This window comes from Schistocerca serialis, chromosome 1 (assembly GCF_023864345.2).
Source record: "Schistocerca serialis cubense isolate TAMUIC-IGC-003099 chromosome 1, iqSchSeri2.2, whole genome shotgun sequence".
Taxonomy (NCBI): Eukaryota; Metazoa; Arthropoda; class Insecta; order Orthoptera; family Acrididae; genus Schistocerca; species Schistocerca serialis.
The window spans coordinates 686,956,807-686,975,807 of NC_064638.1; the positions used below are offsets into that span (position 1 = coordinate 686,956,807).

Consider the following 19,001-nt stretch of genomic DNA (forward strand, 5'->3'; position numbering starts at 1 on the left):
AGTGAATGACCACTGTGCAAGACCGCTTCTACATTGGAAGTTTCTCTCAAATTAAAAACGATTAGTTACTCGCTGTGAAACATAAGGACTGGAGAGTTTTGTCTTCTTTTGAACAATACGTGATTATGATTGCCAAAGTTTTGTTGTTCCATCTTCAAGTACTGTCGTTCCTCATTGACTATTGCTTTGCTTTAAAGATCACGTCAGGTGATCGAGGATGTTAAACGACGACGGTGTTTTCTTCTTTCCTTCAGCGTCGCTGGCATACGCTTCCCACGGGTCCTTCTCGGGCTGGTCCGGTACGACTGTTCCAACCCTTCAGTCCGAGGATTCGCCAATTCCACTCACCGCAGACGAGGGCTCGTGGCTCGCGTCCGTCAACTCGCTGACCATGCCGGTGTCCATATTCGCCACCGCCTACCTCGTCGACGTGCTGGGGCGGAAGAAACTGCTGCTACTCAGCGCTGTCCCGCTCCTCGCCTGGTGGGTGATGGTCGCTTTCGCAGACTCCTTCGGGATGCTGCTCGCCGGCAGAATCGTCGGGAGCCTGGGCAGTGGTATCGTCCTCACGGTGATACCCATGTACCTCGGCGAGATCGCCGACACTGACATACGGGGCACGTCGGTAGCAATCCACTCAGTGCTGCTGCAGGGCGGTAGTCTCTTCAGTTACTGCATAGGGCCCTACGTGTCTGTTACGACCGCAGCAATTATCTGTTGTTCTCTTCCCATCTTTTTCGTCATCACCTTCATCTGGATGCCAGAATCTCCGTATTTCTTCCTGATTCGCAACAGGGAACAAGAAGCGGTAAAGTCCCTCACAAGACTGAAGGGACAACTAGATCCACAGGAGATGGACTCAGAACTGGTGGAAATGCGCAAGACCCTACGTCGCAAGCAAGAAACTAAAGGGAAGCTGAAAGACGTGTTGGTAGTACCTGTGCATCGCAGAACGTTACTTTTAATGATAGGTTTCATTGTCTTGCGCATGTCCAGTGGATCGGTGGCGTTTTCGGCCTATACGACGCAAATATTTGAGCGAAGCGGAAGCGGCCTCGACGCCGACATATCGTCCATCATTCTCGTGTCCGTCCAGTTGCTGGCGAGCCTCGGGGCGTCGCTCATAATCGACCGCATTGGCCGCCGGACGCTCTGCATTGTCTCGTTCGTGCTGTGCGCCGTCTGCCTGGCGGCCGAGGGGGCCTACTTCTACCTGGACGAGCTGCACGGCGACGTGGACGCCGCGCTGGACTGGGCGCCGCTCGCCGCCATGATTGGCTACCACGTAATTAAAAACCTTCTCATTCACGTCGCACGTGCATTTCTTGCTCAAGACTGTGTGTTATACACTACTGGCCATTAAAATTGCTACACCAAGAAGAAATGCAGATGATAAACGGGTATTCATTGGACACATATATTATACTGGAACTGACATCTGACTACATTTTCACGCAATTTGGGTGCGTAGATCCTGAGAAATCACTACCCAGAATAATCACCTCTGGCCGTAATAACGGCCTCGATACGCCTGGGCATTGAGTCAAACAGAGCTTGGGTGGCGTGTGCAGGTACAGCTGCCCATGCAGCTTCAACACGATACCACAGTTCATCAAGAATAGTGACTGGCGTATTGTGACGAGCCAGTTGCCCGGCCACCATTGACCAGACGTTTTCAATTGGTGAGGATCTGGAGAATGTGCTGGCCAGGGCAGCAGTCGAACATTTTCTGTATCCAGAAAGACCCGTACAGGACCTGCAACATGCGGTCGTGCATTATCTTGCTGAAATGTAGAGTTTCGCAGGGATCGAATGAAGGGTAGAGCCACGGGTCGTAACACATCTTAAATGTAACGACCACTGTTCAATGTGCCGTCAATGCGAACAAGAGGTGACCGAGACGTGTAACCAATGGCACCCCATACCATCACGCCGGGTGATACGCCAGTATGGCGATGACGAATACATGCTTCCAATGTGCGTTCACCGCGATGTCGCCAAACACGGATGCGACCATCATGATGCTGTAAACAGAACCTGGATTCATCCGAAAAAATGATGTTTTGCCATTCGTGCACCCAGGTTCGTCGTTGAGTACACCATTGCAGGCGCTCCTGCCTGTGATGCAGCGTCAAGTGTAACCGCAGCCATGGTCTCCGAGCTGATAGTCCATGCTGCTGCAAACGTCGTCGAGCTGTTCGTGCAGATGGTTGTTGTCTTGCGAACGTCCCCATCTGTTGACTCGGGGATCGAGACGTGGCTGCACGATCCGTTACAGCCATGCGAATAAGATGCCTGTCATCTCGACTGCTAGTGATACGAGGCCGTTGGGATCCAGCACGGCGTTCCGTATTACCCTCCTGAACCCACCGATTCCATATTCTGCTAACAGTCATTGGATCTCGACCAACGCGAAAAGCAATGTCGCGATACGATAAACGACAATCGCGATGGGCTACAATCCGACCTTTATCAAAGTCGGAAACTTGATGGTATAATCATTTGCATATCACAGCATCTTCTTCCTGTCGGTTAGATTTCGCATCTGTAGCACGACATCTTCGTGGTGTAGCAATTTTAATGGCCAGTGGTGTACTATCTCTTTCCTATGCAGACATCTACGACATCGATGAGTCTAGTACAACGCCTTGCGACCCACTAGTCAGCATCTTGGATACTACTATTACACTTGGACATAATGAAACGCTCTTAGCTGAATTTCAGCCTGAGGAAGTTTACAGACTTATTGGGGGTCGCCTTCTCAAAAGTCTCCCAGCCTTGATGGACTTCCCAAAGAATTTTATGTGCGCTTTTGGCCGCTGTAGGGTGCTACCTTTACGTCTCTTTTGAATGAAGTGTTACAGGGTGGAGTAAGTCCGACCTCATTCAGTGTGGGAAAAATCCCAAAACGCCCTGGACCGGCTCTCTAGGATAGCTTTCGCCCAATTACTTAGTTAAACTTTGATTATAAGACTGTGGCGAGGGTAGTTAATAGTAGGGTGTCGACTCTGATGGAGATGATTGTTGCCAAACATCAAAGCTGCGTACCTGGTCGTACCATTCTTACTCCTGTAATCGAGTGTAGTGACGTGGTTGCGGTTGCTGCTGTAACGTCCGTCCCTTGTGCCCTTACTTTCCTGGACTTTGATAAGGTGTTTGATCGTGTTAATCACGACTTTTTGCTTCGGATTCTGCAAGCTGTTGGTTTTACTGTTGACACACGGTTAGTGCTCTCAAATCTGTTCACGGGTATTTCAGCTTCGGTGGTTGTTAATGGCCAACTGACGCCCCCGATAAATATCCGTCGGGGATTGCCTCAAGGAAGCCCGCTGTTAATGACTTTGTTTGTGTTGTCTCTGTAACCCCTACTTCGGATGCTAGCATCCCAGCTGAGAGGTTGGATGCTAGCTGTTCGTAGCATACTCGGATGACGTGAGCGTTCTACTCCGAAATTCTGTGGAGGTATCTCGACTGAAGGCTGTAATCGATGATTATTGTCAGAGTTCAAGTGTACTACTTAATGAAGGCAAATTCAGGCTTCTCACTTTGCGAGGTTTTGGTGACGCCGTTGTCCCACGGGTTACTGTGATGGATCAGCATACGTCTCTCGGTATCATCATTGATCGTTGTCCACTCAAAATGGCGACGCTCAACTGGAAGTATGTTACGTAAAATATTCAGGGAGCGATACTAGAGCATGAAAGGCGTTCTCTTACTCTGCTCCAGAAAGTCCGAATAATGGATACTTACATTTTACGCAAAGCTTATTACGTGGCCCAAGATTATCCGCTTCCCTCGATGATGGCGAAGAAACTACAGCAACTGTCTGGTCGTTTCTTATGGAAACGATATATCTTTCGCTTACGATATGAGGTGGTCACGAAGCCTCGTTCCTTTGGGGGGTTGGGCCCGGCTGAAATACGAAGGAAGACGCAGATGCTATATGTGCGACGTACTGTTTTGATGATAACTCAATAAACTCACACATTCAAGTTTCGTTTATTTCTCTGTGCCCGTCCTGCTAGTCTTGAACCCCCTACTGATGTTGGTCGCATAAATAAGAAGTTGAAACAGTTTCGTGACTTCTATCTCGCGGTGAGCTATTTAGGGGCTGACATTTTATGGAGACCCGTCCTCACCATGAAATTCCTACAGACTCGTTGGAAAGCAGTCCCTTGCCCGAACCTCGTTGAAAGAGGACCGCCTCAAACAAACTGGGCGTCAGTTTGGTGCAATATCAGTCTTTCGCGGCGCGTAACGTCCTCTTGGTATAAGGTAAGTAACTTGATGCAACGAACGAGCGACTTTTCCCTATTGGGCTTAGCGACACCGATTTAAGTACTTATATGGATATAGTGTCTGTTCTTTGGGACATGTCCGTATGGTGTCTGTTCTTCCGAAAGAACAGTCACCATATCTATGTAAGTATATCGTTCTGGCAATATCGGCCATGACCTTCTTCTTCTGTGCAGATGCACACATATTCCCCGAATTCTTACGGGATTGGTAAGAATGTCTTCCACGAGTAATGAGTGTGTTGGGGTGGGACACTACGAATGTAGTGTGTGGATATACAAGGTGAGAATGTGGGTCTCGCGGGAGGCGTGCGCGAGATAGTCCCTGCAGTGGCGCTATCGTCTGTGCCCGCGGTGGCTCAGCTGGACAGAGCGTCTGCCATGTAAGCAGGAGATCCCGGGTTCGAGTTCCGGTCGGGGCACAGCTTTTCACCCGTCTCCGTTGATATATATCAACGCCCGTTAGCAGCTGAAGGTATTAATATAATTCTAATTTCGGATTTATGTAGTCGTTGTACGTCTACAGATACGATACGACATCGCTTTACTTTTGGGGGTCATATGGCAACTTGGTCTTGGATTAGGAGGCAAATGGCCTTCCTTACTCGATCTTTTGAGACGTTCTACACTACGGACATCATATTGCGACCAGATTCTTCTCTCTTTCCACTGCCGAAAACCCATACCGTTATGTGGTTAATGGGACACTTCGTTCATTATGTTGTAGAAGGCGAGGGGGAAGATTACATGAACTTCATGTAGTACATGATCACGGCCTACTGGACATACTTACGAATGCCTCGATATCGAGACCTCTTCGCCAACATGTTGAATCTTGTTTTCCGTCGCCAGGGTGTTGGTCAATTTCATTTTTCTGATGATAGGTGCTTTCCTTGTTATGCGTGTTTCCCATCTGATTTGCTTCGGTTTGTTCTCTCCTAGTTTACCTGCTTTCTTTGTTTTGTGTTTTGACTCAGTTTCGCTCCAGTTCTATTGTAAAATATGTGTAAATGAAGTACAGCCGGCCGGTGTGGCCGTGCGGTTCTAGGCGCTACAGTCTGGAACCGAGCGACCGCTACGGTCGCAGGTTCGAATCCTGCATCGGGCATGGATGTGTGTGATGTCCTTAGGTTAGTTAGGTTTAATTAGTTCTAAGTTCTCGGCGACTGATGACCTCAAAAGTTAAGTCGCATAGCGCTCAGAGCCATTTGAAGTACACACACACACACACACACACACACACACACACACACACACACACACACATGCGGACGTGCATTGTCCTGTTGGAACAGCAAGTTCCCTTGCCGGTCTAGGAATGGTAGAACGATGGGTTCGATGACGGTTTGGATGTACCGTGCACTATTCAGTGTCCCCTCGACGATCACCAGTGGTGTACGGCCAGTGTAGGAGATCGCTCCCCACACCATGATGCCGGGTGTTGGCCCTGTGTGCCTCGGTCGTATGCAGTCCTGATTGTGGCGCTCACCTGCACGGCGCCAAACACGCATACGACCATCATTGGCACCAAGGCAGAAGCGACTCTCGTCGCTGAAGACGACACGTCTCCATTCGTCCCTCCATTCACGCCTGTCGCGACACCACTGGAGGCGGGCTGCACGATGTTGGGGCGTGAGCGGAAGACGGCCTAACGGTGTGCGGGACCGTAGCCCAGCTTCATGGAGGCGGTTGCGAATGGTCCTCGCCGATACCCCAGGAGCAACAGTGTCCCTAATTTGCTGGGAAGTGGCGGTGCGGTCCCCTACGGCACTGCGTGGGATCCTACGGTCTTGGCGTGCATCCGTGCGTCGCTGCGGTCCGGTCCCAGGTCGACGGGCACGTGCACCTTCCGCCGACCACTGGCGACAACATCGATGTACTGTGGAGACCTCACGCCCCACGTGTTGAGCAATTCGGCGGTACGTCCACCCGGCCTCCCGCATGCCCACTATACGCCCTCGCTCAAAGTCCGTCAACTGCACATACGGTTCACGTCCACGCTGTCGCGGCATGCTACCAGTGTTAAAGACTGCGATGGAGCTCCGTATGCCACGGCAAACTGGCTGACACTGACGGTGGCGGTGCACAAATGCTGCGCAGCTAGCGCCATTCGACGGCCAACACCGCGGTTCCTGGTGTGTCCGCTGTGCCGTGCGTGTGATCATTGCTTGTACAGCCCTCTCGCAGTGTCCGGAGCAAGTATGGTGGGTCTGACACACTTGTGTCAATGTGTTCTTTTTTCCATTTCCAGGAGTGTATATATATATATATATATATATATATATATATATATATGGCAAATTGCATTAGGAGGCAATTGGCCTTCCTTATATAAACTAAATAAATATAAAAATTATAAAAAATTGTTTATACGTATCATGAGAGGTTGGTGGTGGTTTTTCGGCTATGTTCTCGGATTTTTTCCTTTCTACGTTTACTATTGTTTTGTTATTATAATTAATTTTTGCTCCCATTTGCAGCTTATATTACGTGATGATTTCACTATGGTCTACTGAAATTTCGTGATAGTACCAAGTCACTCTGATAATAAAATAGAAAAAAGCAATATAGACAAAAATGGTGAGACGACCGCTCGGGATAAGCGGGAAATCCAGCTTAGAGTCCCAGTCTGGCACAAATTTTCATTGCCGTCATTCCATTATACAGCTGATGGTTGTCCATATTCGCAATTGCAAATACATTTCATGTCCTTCACAACGGCTGTAGTCGGCGCATCTTATGATGCATGTCCAAAGGAACATTGCATTGTAATTTGACATAATGCTGGCGCTGCATTTGGGTGGTCTAACACTGGGATGCTGTTTTTCGATAGAAACCACTTAACAGAGAAAGAAGTATGAGGCGATGCGTTTCTTGAAGCAGAACCCAAAATTTATTATTCAACAATTTATTATTCAACAATTCGGGTATTTTTTTCTTATTGCCTAGTAGAGTTGAACAAGAACGTCAAGGTGGTAATTTTGATTAATACTTTAGGAGTCCAGTGAAGATACGTAGTTCCTGAATTTGCAAGAGAGAATGGTTATCATCGCTTCGATTCTTTATTTGCTCATTCGAGCTCTTCTCGCTCTCGCTGGAGTTGGGTGCTTCCAGAGCATGGATAGGCTCTTAATTTTTGATCATAATGGAAAAACTAATATTGGTCACAAGTTATCACTCTTTCCAAGAAATTACGATCATTTTCAACTTTATTCAAAGTGTAAGTACAAACGTTTTCATAAGCTCCATTTTGTTCGATGTTGAGAAATTCCGGAATGGGTTTCACACTCACTTTCCTCACGTGAAATTGGTTATTTAATATTTGCCTTAAACATTCTCCGTCAATTTCTACAGTTTCAGTAAACAATCTAATACTCAAACGATGGTCAGATCGAATCAGATTATCTGCTTTTCCGATGCATGTGTTCGACTGGAGACACATGACAACATGTCAACGATCTGTAGAGGATCCTGGGTTATAGCACTGTCATGTGGGTGAGCTATATTCTATTGGAAAACACCCCCTGGACTGCTGTTCATGAATGACAGGACAACAGCTCGAATCACCAGACTGGCGTATAAATTTACAGTCAGGGTGTGTGGGACAGTCATGAGAGTGCTCCTGCTGTCATACGAAATCGCGCTACAACTATAACTCCAGGTGTAGGTCCTCAGCTGGCCTCCTTGTAACTACCACACGGCCATCAGTGGCACCGAGGCAGAACCAGCTTTCATCAGAAAACACAACAGTCCTCCAACCTGCCCTCCAATGAGCTCTCGCTTGACACTACTGAAGTCGTAAATTGGGGTGGTTTGGGGTCAGTAGAATGCACGCTACAAGGTGTCTGACTAGGAGCTGGCCTTTTAAGTAACCAGTTCGTGACAATTTGTTGTGTCACTGTGGCTCCAACTGCTGATCAAATTGCTGCTGTAGATGTAGTACGTTGCGCCAAAACCATATTCCCAACTCTTGGTAGTGCCACGTGGCCGTCCGGGACCCTGTCTTCTTGCAACCATACATTCTCGTGACCACCGCTGCCTGCAGTCATGTACAATGACTACAGTCCTGCCGAGTCTGTTTACAATATCGCAGAATGTATACCCAGCTTCTCGTCGCCCTATTACAGGACCTCGTTAAAACTCGGTGAGGTGTTGATACTGGCGTCTTTGTAGCCTTAAAAGCATTCTTGACTAACCTCAACTCATCACGTCCAACCTCAAAGGTTACTAACATCCACGAGCGTTAGAGCGTGTATGTATACCAAATCTGATTTGCATCCTCATTGTGGCGCTAAAAGTTCCACTTCTATGTGACTGGCGCGAAATCTGAATAGACATCATCCTTCAGATGTAGGAACACGCCCGCCAACTTTCATTTATATAGCACAACTCCTTGGCGTTGCAATTTTTTTTCCGTCGGTGCACTTTCAGAGAAGACCCCCTGACACATTTGCACCCAATGATGAAAAGTTATGAGATGAAACTGGATGTGACGTTGGTTGTCTGATGCGGAATCGCGTGTGATGCATTTACCTCCTAACAGACTTGGTAGAAATGGACTGGTGGCGCTCCACGTTCAAGTCAGCGACGATTTGAATCACAGTAGACTGACTGCACTCAGAATGGCTTTGCGGAGCAGACCTGCCGTCTGTTCGTCAGATACTTGAGTTCGTCCCGTGCGGCGGTTTAAGAGAGCGTAAACACTTGAAAAAAGCAGGAATTTATAGGATTCCGTGTAGCTGTGTGGAGGTGTACTTCGATAGTACAAAAAGGACGGTCAAAGACGGCTAGAAGCGCACAACTACAACTTGTGGAAGGGGAGAGATTGACAGGTCAACTGTTTCGGGACATACTTTGCAGGCAGGAGACCAGTACGTTCATTTTGATAGGACTCAAGTACAGGCAACCACAAGCGCATACCATGAAAAGTTATATAGCGAGGCGATAGAGATTGTTAAACACCCCAGGAATTTCAATAGGGAGGGAGATAGCCTGAAATTGAACGACGTCTGGATCCCAATGATGAAGAAGATCTTTTTCAGGCCTCCAACATAGGGTGGTAGCATCAGCGGACGACGGCAACCGATAACGGTTAGTTGCCCAGATATTCAAAACGTGTGACGACACATCACTGCGCGGATGCTCGCGTAAATGGAATTTCGCTGCAGCCGGTAGAGATCAGGGTGTGGATCGGGCTCTCAAAGAAGCTACGATCTCCGTTGAAAATGTTCTCTGCAGTTGGAGACGAAATGTACAGTTTTAACGTGAAATACATCCGACCACGGCATAACAACCGGGAATATTTTATTAACTGTGTCATTTCCGGCCTTGAAAGGTGTATTTTACAGACATTGTCTGCGACTTTGAGTATCCATCCTAGACACTGTTCACCTCGGAAAACCGAATTTTTATAGAATCTACCGTATGCTATGATCCATGCGGAACCGGTTATCATCTTACGTTCAGAGTTGATTAATACTAGACGTGCTGGTTTGTTAATTACAAACTTGTCCGTTATTACAGCCCACTTATCATGTCTGCACCCGCACCATATCCCTCATATAACATTCATGCGTCAAACAAGGCTCATCTACAAATGGGACTGCCCTTCCGGTGAATTTTGGCCACTCAGCTTTTATTAGATATTAAAATTTCTTGTAAGATTCACTTCTGAATGACACCGTTAAGTATCCATGTCAGACTGGTACATCACAGTCAATAATTAATTAAAATCTAATTGATAAAAGAAAAAGAAAAATAACAGACCTCAAAGAACTGCTCCATCAAAACTTATCCAAAAGATTACCTTCTGTCTCAGCCTCATTAACTGTGGATTACTAACATGGGCAGCAACGTACAGAAACGAGAGTTCCTGAAATCACACGATAACACTGAGGGGAAAAGACAATTACATAGATTTACATGGGATCTATGTCTGGTATGAAAGGGGCTGATTCCAGATCCGAGATATTAAAATCTAAAAACAGAATTTCGTTGTCAGAGTTATTCAAAATGCGCTTAACAGAAGTTGGACTATCTGCAGTTACGTCGAAACCATTCTTGCTCCACTATGGAAGTAAAATGTGTCGCGTCCCAGTTTCGTACACCAGTTTCACCTAAAAGAGTAACGAGAGCCTAGAAAATGTGCCAAATTTATTGCATACAAAGACAACAAATGGAAAATATGTGGTGACTTCAAAAGTAATTGCTATAGCCTGAAAGACTTTCAGTTTCCACAAAAGTTAAAGCGTCTAGTACAGATGTGTTTAGAGGAAAGATACTGCAGAGTCAAGATCATTTCAGTAATGACAGAGTATCCTGAAAACGAAACTGACCTTAAACAAGGAGACACATTATCCCTAATACTGTTTAAATTAATTTTAAAAAGGATAGTCAGAGACACCAAAAATTAAACTCAGCTGGAATAAGATAGTAATAACACAAGAAATCAGCTTGCACATGCTGACGAATTTGATCTAATAAGTGATAGCAAAGAGAACTTGCAGCTCATGATACGTCCTTGCAGAAATATTGCAAGACGACAAATTAATGAAAATTAACGTGGAGAGAACTGAGTACACGGTCGTGTCCAATGCACCCACTGATGTTATCCCATTGACGAATTCACTTTTAAAAGAATAGACATATTTAAATGTTTGGGAAGCATTTCTAGCGAACAGAGGTTTAAAATGACCCTAAATTCAAAAAAGGCCATGTAGCTGATAGTTTCAGTACCGCTACTGGTATGTTATTTATAGTGACACTGCAGTCACCTTCTGACTTACTGTTAATAGGTTTTTCCCTACCCCTCTGAAATCACAACACACTTATCCTAAATGTTTGGACAACATGGTTGTGGAGAAACAGGGAATGCTAAAAATTAACTCAGTATTAAGAAAACAGTCTTAATCGTGATTTTTTATTTATTTACTGCCGACCGGTGTCAGCCCATCGCAGGGGCCATCTTCAGGGCGAACATATGTTCGACTGCTGGTGGCGTCACATCGGTAGAGGTGACGCCACCAGCAGTCGAACATATGTTCGCCCTGAAGATGGCCCCTGCGATGGGCTGAAACCGGTCGGCAGTAAATAAATAAAAAATCGCGATTAAGACTGTTTTTTCAATACTGAGTACACTTATCTTAAGTTAAAATGGTGTGAAATCCAAGATGGCCAACTTGTGCTAAGTGAAAATGGAGAGAAATTCAATAATGCATGAGCACACTTTGTCCTAAGCTAAAATGGTGATATGAAGTGACAAGACGAATTTTGACTCTCAGAAACTTCGCAAAAAAGAAAGATATGTTGCGAGTGGTTGACAGCCTAGTTGTGCATTGCATTTCGACAAGGAAACATTCCCAACACTGGCAGAGCGCTAGGACAAAGCTGGGAGGCCACCTAACTACAGCACTAGAGAAGCAAGACCTACGAGGTGCATTCAAGTTCTAAGGCCTCCGATTTTTTTTCTAATTAACTACTCACCCGAAATCGATGAAACTGGCGTTACTTCTCGACGTAATCGCCCTGCAGACGTACACATTTTTCACAACGCTGACGCCATGATTCCATGGCAGCGGCGAAGGGTTCTTTAGGAGTCTGTTTTGACCACTGGAAAATCGCTGAGGCAATAGCAGCATGGCTGGTGAATGTGCGGCCACGGAGAGTGTCTTTCATTGTTGGAAAAAGCCAAAAGTCACTAGGAGACAGGTCAGGTGAGTAGGGAGCATGAGGAATCACTTCAAAGTTGTTATCACAAAGAAACTGTTGCGTAACGTTAGCTCGATGTGCGGGTGCGTTGTATTGGTGAAACAGCACACGTGCAGCCCTTCCCGGACGTTTTTGTTGCAGTGCAGGAAGGAATTTGTTCTTCAAAACATTTTCGTAGGATGCACCTGTTACCGTAGTGCCCTTTGGAACGCAATGGGTAAGGATTACGCCCTCGCTGTCCCAGAACATGGACACCATCATTTTTTCAGCACTGGCGGATACCCGAAATTTTTTTGGTGGCGGTGAATCTGTGTGCTTCCATTGAGCTGACTGGCGCTTTGTTTCTGGATTGAAAAATGGCATCCACGTCTCATCCATTGTCACAACCGACGAAAAGAAAGTCCCATTCATGCTGTCGTTGCGCGTCAACATTGCTTGGCAACATGCCACACAGGCAGCCATGTGGTCGTCCATCAGCATTCGTAGCACCCACCTGGATGACACTTTTCGCATTTTCAGGTCGTCATGCAGGATTGTGTGCACAGAACCCACAGAAATGCCAACTCTGGAGGCGATCTGTTCAACAGTCATTCGGCGATCCCCCAAAACAATTCTCTCCACTTTCTCGATCATGTCGTGTGACCGGCTTGTGCAAGCCCGAGGTTGTTTCGGTTTGTTGTCACACGATGTTCTGCCTTCATTAAACTGTCGCACCCACGAACGCACTTTTGACACATCCATAACTCCATCATCACATGTCTCCTTCAACTGTCGATGAATTTCAATTGGTTTTACACCACGCAAATTCAGAAAACGAATGATTGCACGCTGTTCAAGTAAGGAAAACGTCGCTATTTTAAGTATTTAAAACAGTTCTCATTCTCGCCACTGGCGGTAAAATTCCATCTGCCGTACGGTGCTGCCATCTCTGGGACGTATTGCCAATGAATGCGGCCTCATTTTAAAACAATGCGCATGTTTCTATCTCTTTCCAGTCCGGAGAAAAAAAAATCGGAGGCCTTAGAACTTGAATGCACCTCGTACATATCAAACAGCAGCGCGAGGTCAGCACAGGCTGCATATTACAGGAGCATTGCGTGAGCTACACCTTGCAAGAGGCCAGCACAAGCTGCATCTCTATACCTACCAGGATGTAATAAAAAGCCACATCTGCTGAAAGGAGCCGAGAGAACTTGGGAATTTTAACTTTGCCTTGTATTTTCCAGTATAATAATATTGTTAAGGCATTTCGCATCTTCTTAACTGTACATTGCCAACATTTCTCATACACATTTTAGCTGTGTTTGCCTATACTGAACGTAGTTATACACGTTTAAGTAATTATTCTTCCCATTCTCCATACGTGAATAGAACGAAAAGAAGCACTAATAACTGGCCCAATTGAAAGATTACGTTGCTATAGACCTCACTATGGTTCGCAGAGAATACATGTAGATTTAGATGTAAATAGCCGGAAAGATAATTTATCGTTATTTAAAAATGACTAAAGGCCAAAATTCTGTAACTGCACCAAAAGTAAACTAATAACCTGACACTTACAGGCGGATATGGAGTCATTTCATGCAATAGTATTCATCAAATATTTACTTCTTACTTGTTGTAATGTTTGAGATACTAGCTCACACAAAACAGTGACGACTAAACTCCACCAAAGACCGAACATATTTCTTTGTTTATAAGCCTGCGACGCCAGCAAGTTTTCGAATATATTAGTAAAATAACGCCAGTTCGAAGTCTGACATAATTTAAGCCTTCTAGAAAACAAACCATTGCGCCAGGAATCATTGAAAGCATGTAATGGAACCCTGTTAACCGTTATGAACGGGAAAATCTTGTCAACACAGAGGATAATTTCAAGAAGAACAAAACACGAAGAAAATGTTAAATTACATTAAAATCAACGATGTTTTACTGCGCCTCTAGGTCAATGGCTCCCAGCCTATTGATAATAACCCTCTAAGGCGCAAAATTAAATTTTATTAGTGGTAAAATCAAATGGGTTCACTTTTAAGATCATTAATATTATTACTACTTTGTAACAATTTAATACTAATTACATAAGTTATTAGTAATTAATTTTTAATTCAAATTCTAGCAATGGTTTTTGTACCGTAAGACAGAGTGGCGGGGATTACAGCTTGTGAAATGAATGGAAGAACATCTTATTCACTTATTCGCTCCACTACTCATACCATTTGAACCTTTGAGAAATAGATATCAAATGTGCTGAAATATCTCATTAAAATTCCATCTCTGAGTTGTAGGTAGTTCTTGCAATGGACGAGACATTTCTTCATAACCCACGTTGCAATGATACAGAACTGCTGACAACACAATACAGCAGTAACTAAGTAATGATATTATGCTGCTACAGGGTCTAAACAGAATTATTATAATTATTGTTGTAAGTGATAATAGTCAGAAACAAAGCATTGGCAACCTGAAGAAATACAAGTTTCTGACAGATCAGGAGGAAGGAGTCAGGCAATTAAGTGATTTACAAACAGTAAGTTACTGTTGCTAGTTGTCTGAGTGGTACAGAGGTAGTCTACCCTCAGCATGGACAGTTAGCTATCTTTTCTGATGACAAATTTCAGGTGCACTCGCGATGCACTGAGAACTGCTTCATCATTGTATAACAACAAGTTGTTAGAAATAAGCAGCATCAGTTGTCTCAATGGACCTTCAGTTTGTGATTTAATAAAACACAAGCGAAAACTAAATACTGTTTATCATTGATCATCTTAAAAACAAAAATCTTCAAGGAAAATCTTTGTTGGTTTTTTTTTTAATTTAGCTAGGCGCTGACGTTGAAGATGGTAGAAGGAAGTCGAGAAAGGGGGGAAAGGGACGGTTAATAGCTAACAACTGATTGCCTTCGATGGTAATTTTTGTGGCGGCGTTCGTAGGGACAAACAATTCGCTGTAGAAACGGCTTACGAAGTCACCGCCACACTTTTAATAGCGGGCCGACCGGTCCGCTGGAACAGTGAACAGAAAGATGAAAACCCAAACACTCTGATTAAATAAAAGTCGGTACTTATCTTTATTAACGAAGATACAGAAACACAGTAGTGAACTCCGTGTCTACAGAGATCTGTCTGGTTCGAGTCGGAGCGGCTAGGTCAGCGTCGGCTGACGACAAACAACAACTCTGCTGCGATGAACACACAACTGACTAGCAAGTACACAATTCGGTGGCGAGTATACAACTGAGCGGCGAATACAGAACTGTCCTAGCGCTCGCGACTCCAGCGCTTAAGAACCCAGAAGCCAGCGGTGGCGCGCGCAGACTTGCGGCGATTTCCTGTCTCGCTGGCGCTGCTTATGCGGACGGCGTCAGGACTTTGATACTGCCAACCTTTTGGCAGCGGGCTCGGGTGGCATTACTGGCTAGGATATAACAGTAATGTTATCAACAATGCTGGGAGTCACTGCCCTAGATGGATTGCGTATATCAAACGATTGGAACATTTTTGCGAATTTGGGATGGATGAAACCACAGATATTGCATAACATGGTTTTTCATCCTAGCTGTAGAATTTCGACTGTACCACTAAAAAACTTAGAATATTGTGAAACCTTTAAACCTACAGTGATGATTCAATAGTCGCATTTCATTATTCCTAGTAGAGCTTATTGTTGTCACAACTGAAAAAAGTTTCTAATCTAAAAGATGTGTATGTTGTTCCAGTTTTCCTACGATATTGGCGCGGGAGCGGTGCTATATCCGTTAATCGGCGAGATATACCATTTGTCCGTCAAAGCAGTGGCCACATCCATCAACACCACCATCGTGTCACTGTACGGCTTCTTCCTGAAGAAGATGTTCCAGGTGGTGTCGGACAGCGTGGGCGCCTATTGGTCCTTCTGGGGCTTCGCCGTGCTCAACCTGTGCGCTACACTGTACACGTATTTTCTGATGCCTGAGACCAAGGGCAAAACTTTCGCACAGATTAATGAAGAAATGGACGCTCGTGTCAACAGGCGAACTGCCAGAGTTCCCACTCGTACTGAGAAGTCAGCTCTCGGATGAGAGTGAATCCGTGTCACCTGTGAAAACCCACGTTGTTGACAATATGCTCCCTACATTAGAGAGATTAGCGTAAAGTTGTTTACAGGTCTGGTACGTCGTTCACAAGAAACTAAAGGCTGATTAAAAGTTAGTCTATCAGTCGTATATTTATTTTGAACTCTGTGCTTCGACACCAGATCTTTTTGTAGCTTTTTCCTTCCACACTTTCTGTTGTCGCAGGCATTCATCTACAGAAGTATTCGTTAAGTCAACACGTCTGTCTCGTTAAGAGCTATTTGCAGTTAATTTATTTGTTTGAAAACGAGATCCTATCTCCGTGATGCAATTGCTTCAACTTTTAGTTCCATGGTTCCTACCTATACTTTAAGAAAAAAAAAAAACAATCCCTCACCTCATCAGGATTGGACGGAAGAAGATAGATATGATGTATATGTAAAAACAATGAAATGAATAATATTTCAGAAAAACTGGGTGATTTATTCAACAGAAAGAGCTTCGCAAATTGAACAAGACAGTAACTCGTTCTTCCACCTCTGGCCCTTGTCAAAATCTCGAGCTGTCTGGAGGGCCCTGCCCACTATGCTCCAAACGTTCTCACTTTGAGCCAAGATACGGTTTAGAAAACACGAAGACACGCAGAAGAAACTCTCGCAGTGTGGGAACGTGCATTATCTTGCTGAAATGTAAGCCCAGGACGGGTTGCCATGAAGGCCATGAAAGGCGTAAGGGTGTTGCAAATGACGACCAAAGGGTCCTGATATGTAATGAAATACCGTTCTAGAACATCATTCCTGGCTGTTGAGCTGTGTGATGAGAGGCAGTCAGGTTGGTATCCCACCACTGTAAGGGCGTCTCCGGACACATCTTCGCTCATCACTGAAGATACTTCTACTCCAGCGAGTGAGATTCCCGGCTGAAGATGCGTCTAGTGAGGCCATGGACAGAGGAGAGATACCATCCTGTCTGTCTCCGACCATACTGCCTGATAATCAAGAGTGAAAGTCTGATGTGACAATTCATTTCACAGCATGACTCATTTGGCTGTCATCTGCGGCAACCTTACAGCACCGTGGTACGCCACGATATTTTATGCCCTGTTTTGTTGGCCCTTCATGGCAGGCCATCCTGGACTTCCATTTCAACAAGACAATGTACACCCCACACAGCTACAGCTTCTACTGGGTGTCTGGTGCTTGTCAGACCCCATCTTGACCAGCAATGGCACCGGATCTCTCCCTAAGTGAGAACGTTTGGAACATAATGGACAGGGCCCTCCAACCAGCTCGGTATTTTGATGTTTTAGCGCATCAATTGGACAGAATTTGGCACGTTATCCCTCAGGAGGACATCCAACAACTCGCTCAATCAATGCCAATCCGAATAACTGCTTGAATAATGGCCAAAGGAGGACGGATGCATTCTTGACTTGCTCAGTTTGTAAAGCTCTTTCTCTTGAATAATTCATCCAATTTTCTTGAAATTGATATCATTTGATTGTCTGCACACATACATCATATCTACCGATTTTCGTCCATTCGATTTTTTTTCCTTTCAGTGTATATTTACGTCAAATATATGAGGAAAAAAAAGTACTTGTTACTAGTGTAATTTGTATGTGAATATCTATGAAAGTATACCCTTAAATATACGCAAGAAATGATAGCCTTTTATTCGTCAGTTAAATTCGAGAACATTTTGTTTCGTCATTGACTTTAGCTTGAACATTTAAATGTTGTTGGGTGATGTCATCTCTTTTTTTATTTCAACAATTGCTCTCCACAGAGATGTGCGATATTCCTACGTGCATTCGCTCACGCCAGACGTAGAATTTGTTTTTTATGCGCAGAGTCCCTCCGTAACACCAAAACATTCTACTGCAGGACCCGCCACGGCGTGCCAAGCTCCACGCGGAGAGCGTGTGCGGACCTCGGCTTTGCTCGGCCCTTCTCGGAAGTGCTCGGTATAGAGCGACACATCGCTTAGCATCGCGCTGCGGCATTTTGCGGTTGGCACAATTCTGTTAAGTGCGGAAGAATCGTAGTGTCAGCGCCATTTGCACTTCGCTATTTATTCGTGGTACTGAGGACGTTCGCAGTTCCAGTGGCTATTTGCGCAGAAAAGCCAGCTAGCGATCTGTCGTCAGAGGTCTTTAAAGGTGAACAGGAATGATACAAGAGAGGGACGAGGATTCTGAATGTATATCATGCATTCCATAAGCAGCAGGTACCGAAAATTTACTACGAAACAATACCATGCAGAAAGAATTTAAAGATTTAGCTGGCACTGAAAGAGCCAAACATTACAACGATCAACAGACCGGATTCATTGTTCTCTACGTCACAAAGAAATTTGTGCTGAATTTGCACACTTGGAACCTGTGAAGAATTCGTTGGCTAGTACGAATGGCAAAATTTTTGAAGCCACACACATTATTCCACTGTCAGTTGCAACAACTGAACAAAAAGTTGCAAACAACATATTTCTGAAAAGTAAGTTGCTCAGGCGAAGGGGCGTGCTCGGAACGATTCTTCGATTTAAAACTCGCTATTGTTCAATCTATGAAGGAAAAAAGGGTACAGGAACGAACATCCAGAATGGATTTTAAGTGGACTTGACAGCACACTGGTCTCTGTAGGATATTGCAAGGAGACAAATAACTTGTTTCTGATTTTTTTGGGGATGAATTTAAAGAGGAAATCGCGTTGTAGAAGGGACATATTCCGACTAACACGGCCAGTTTCATAAGCTCACTGGCATTAAACAAAACGCAAAGTTTGAAGAATTCTATGGCCTTGAAAGAATTACAAGTTTAGTTTCCTACACTTTTTGAGGACACTGCCAATTTTACATCTGTTTTCGAGCTATTTTCGAGACCATTTTCCACATCAACTAAAACCGTCCCTGTGCATGTGCATATCTAACTGACTCATCTGCAAGGTAGT

The 19,001-nt window shown here is 44.9% G+C and overlaps 1 protein-coding gene and 1 non-coding gene across 2 annotated transcripts; both read left to right on the plus strand.

Moving 5' to 3' along the window:
* Nucleotides 1–217: 217 nt before the first annotated feature.
* LOC126425099 (facilitated trehalose transporter Tret1-like) lies at nucleotides 218–16,059 on the plus strand. The gene is made up of 2 exons (XM_050088062.1): nucleotides 218–1,285; nucleotides 15,718–16,059. The coding sequence occupies exons 1-2, from the start codon at nucleotides 218–220 to the stop codon at nucleotides 16,057–16,059; spliced, it is 1,410 nt and encodes a 469-aa protein (XP_049944019.1).
* Trnat-ugu (transfer RNA threonine (anticodon UGU)) lies at nucleotides 4,643–4,717 on the plus strand. The gene has a single exon. It is a non-coding gene; the product is annotated as a tRNA-Thr (tRNA).
* Nucleotides 16,060–19,001: the final 2,942 nt, after the last annotated feature.

Coding starts and splice junctions, on each gene's coding strand:
- LOC126425099 (XM_050088062.1), top strand. CDS start 218: ATGTTAAACGACGACGGTGTTTTCTTCTTTCCTTCAGCGTCGCTGGCA. Junction 1,286..15,717: donor CCGCCATGATTGGCTACCAC/GTAATTAAAAAC, acceptor ATGTTGTTCCAG/TTTTCCTACGATATTGGCGC.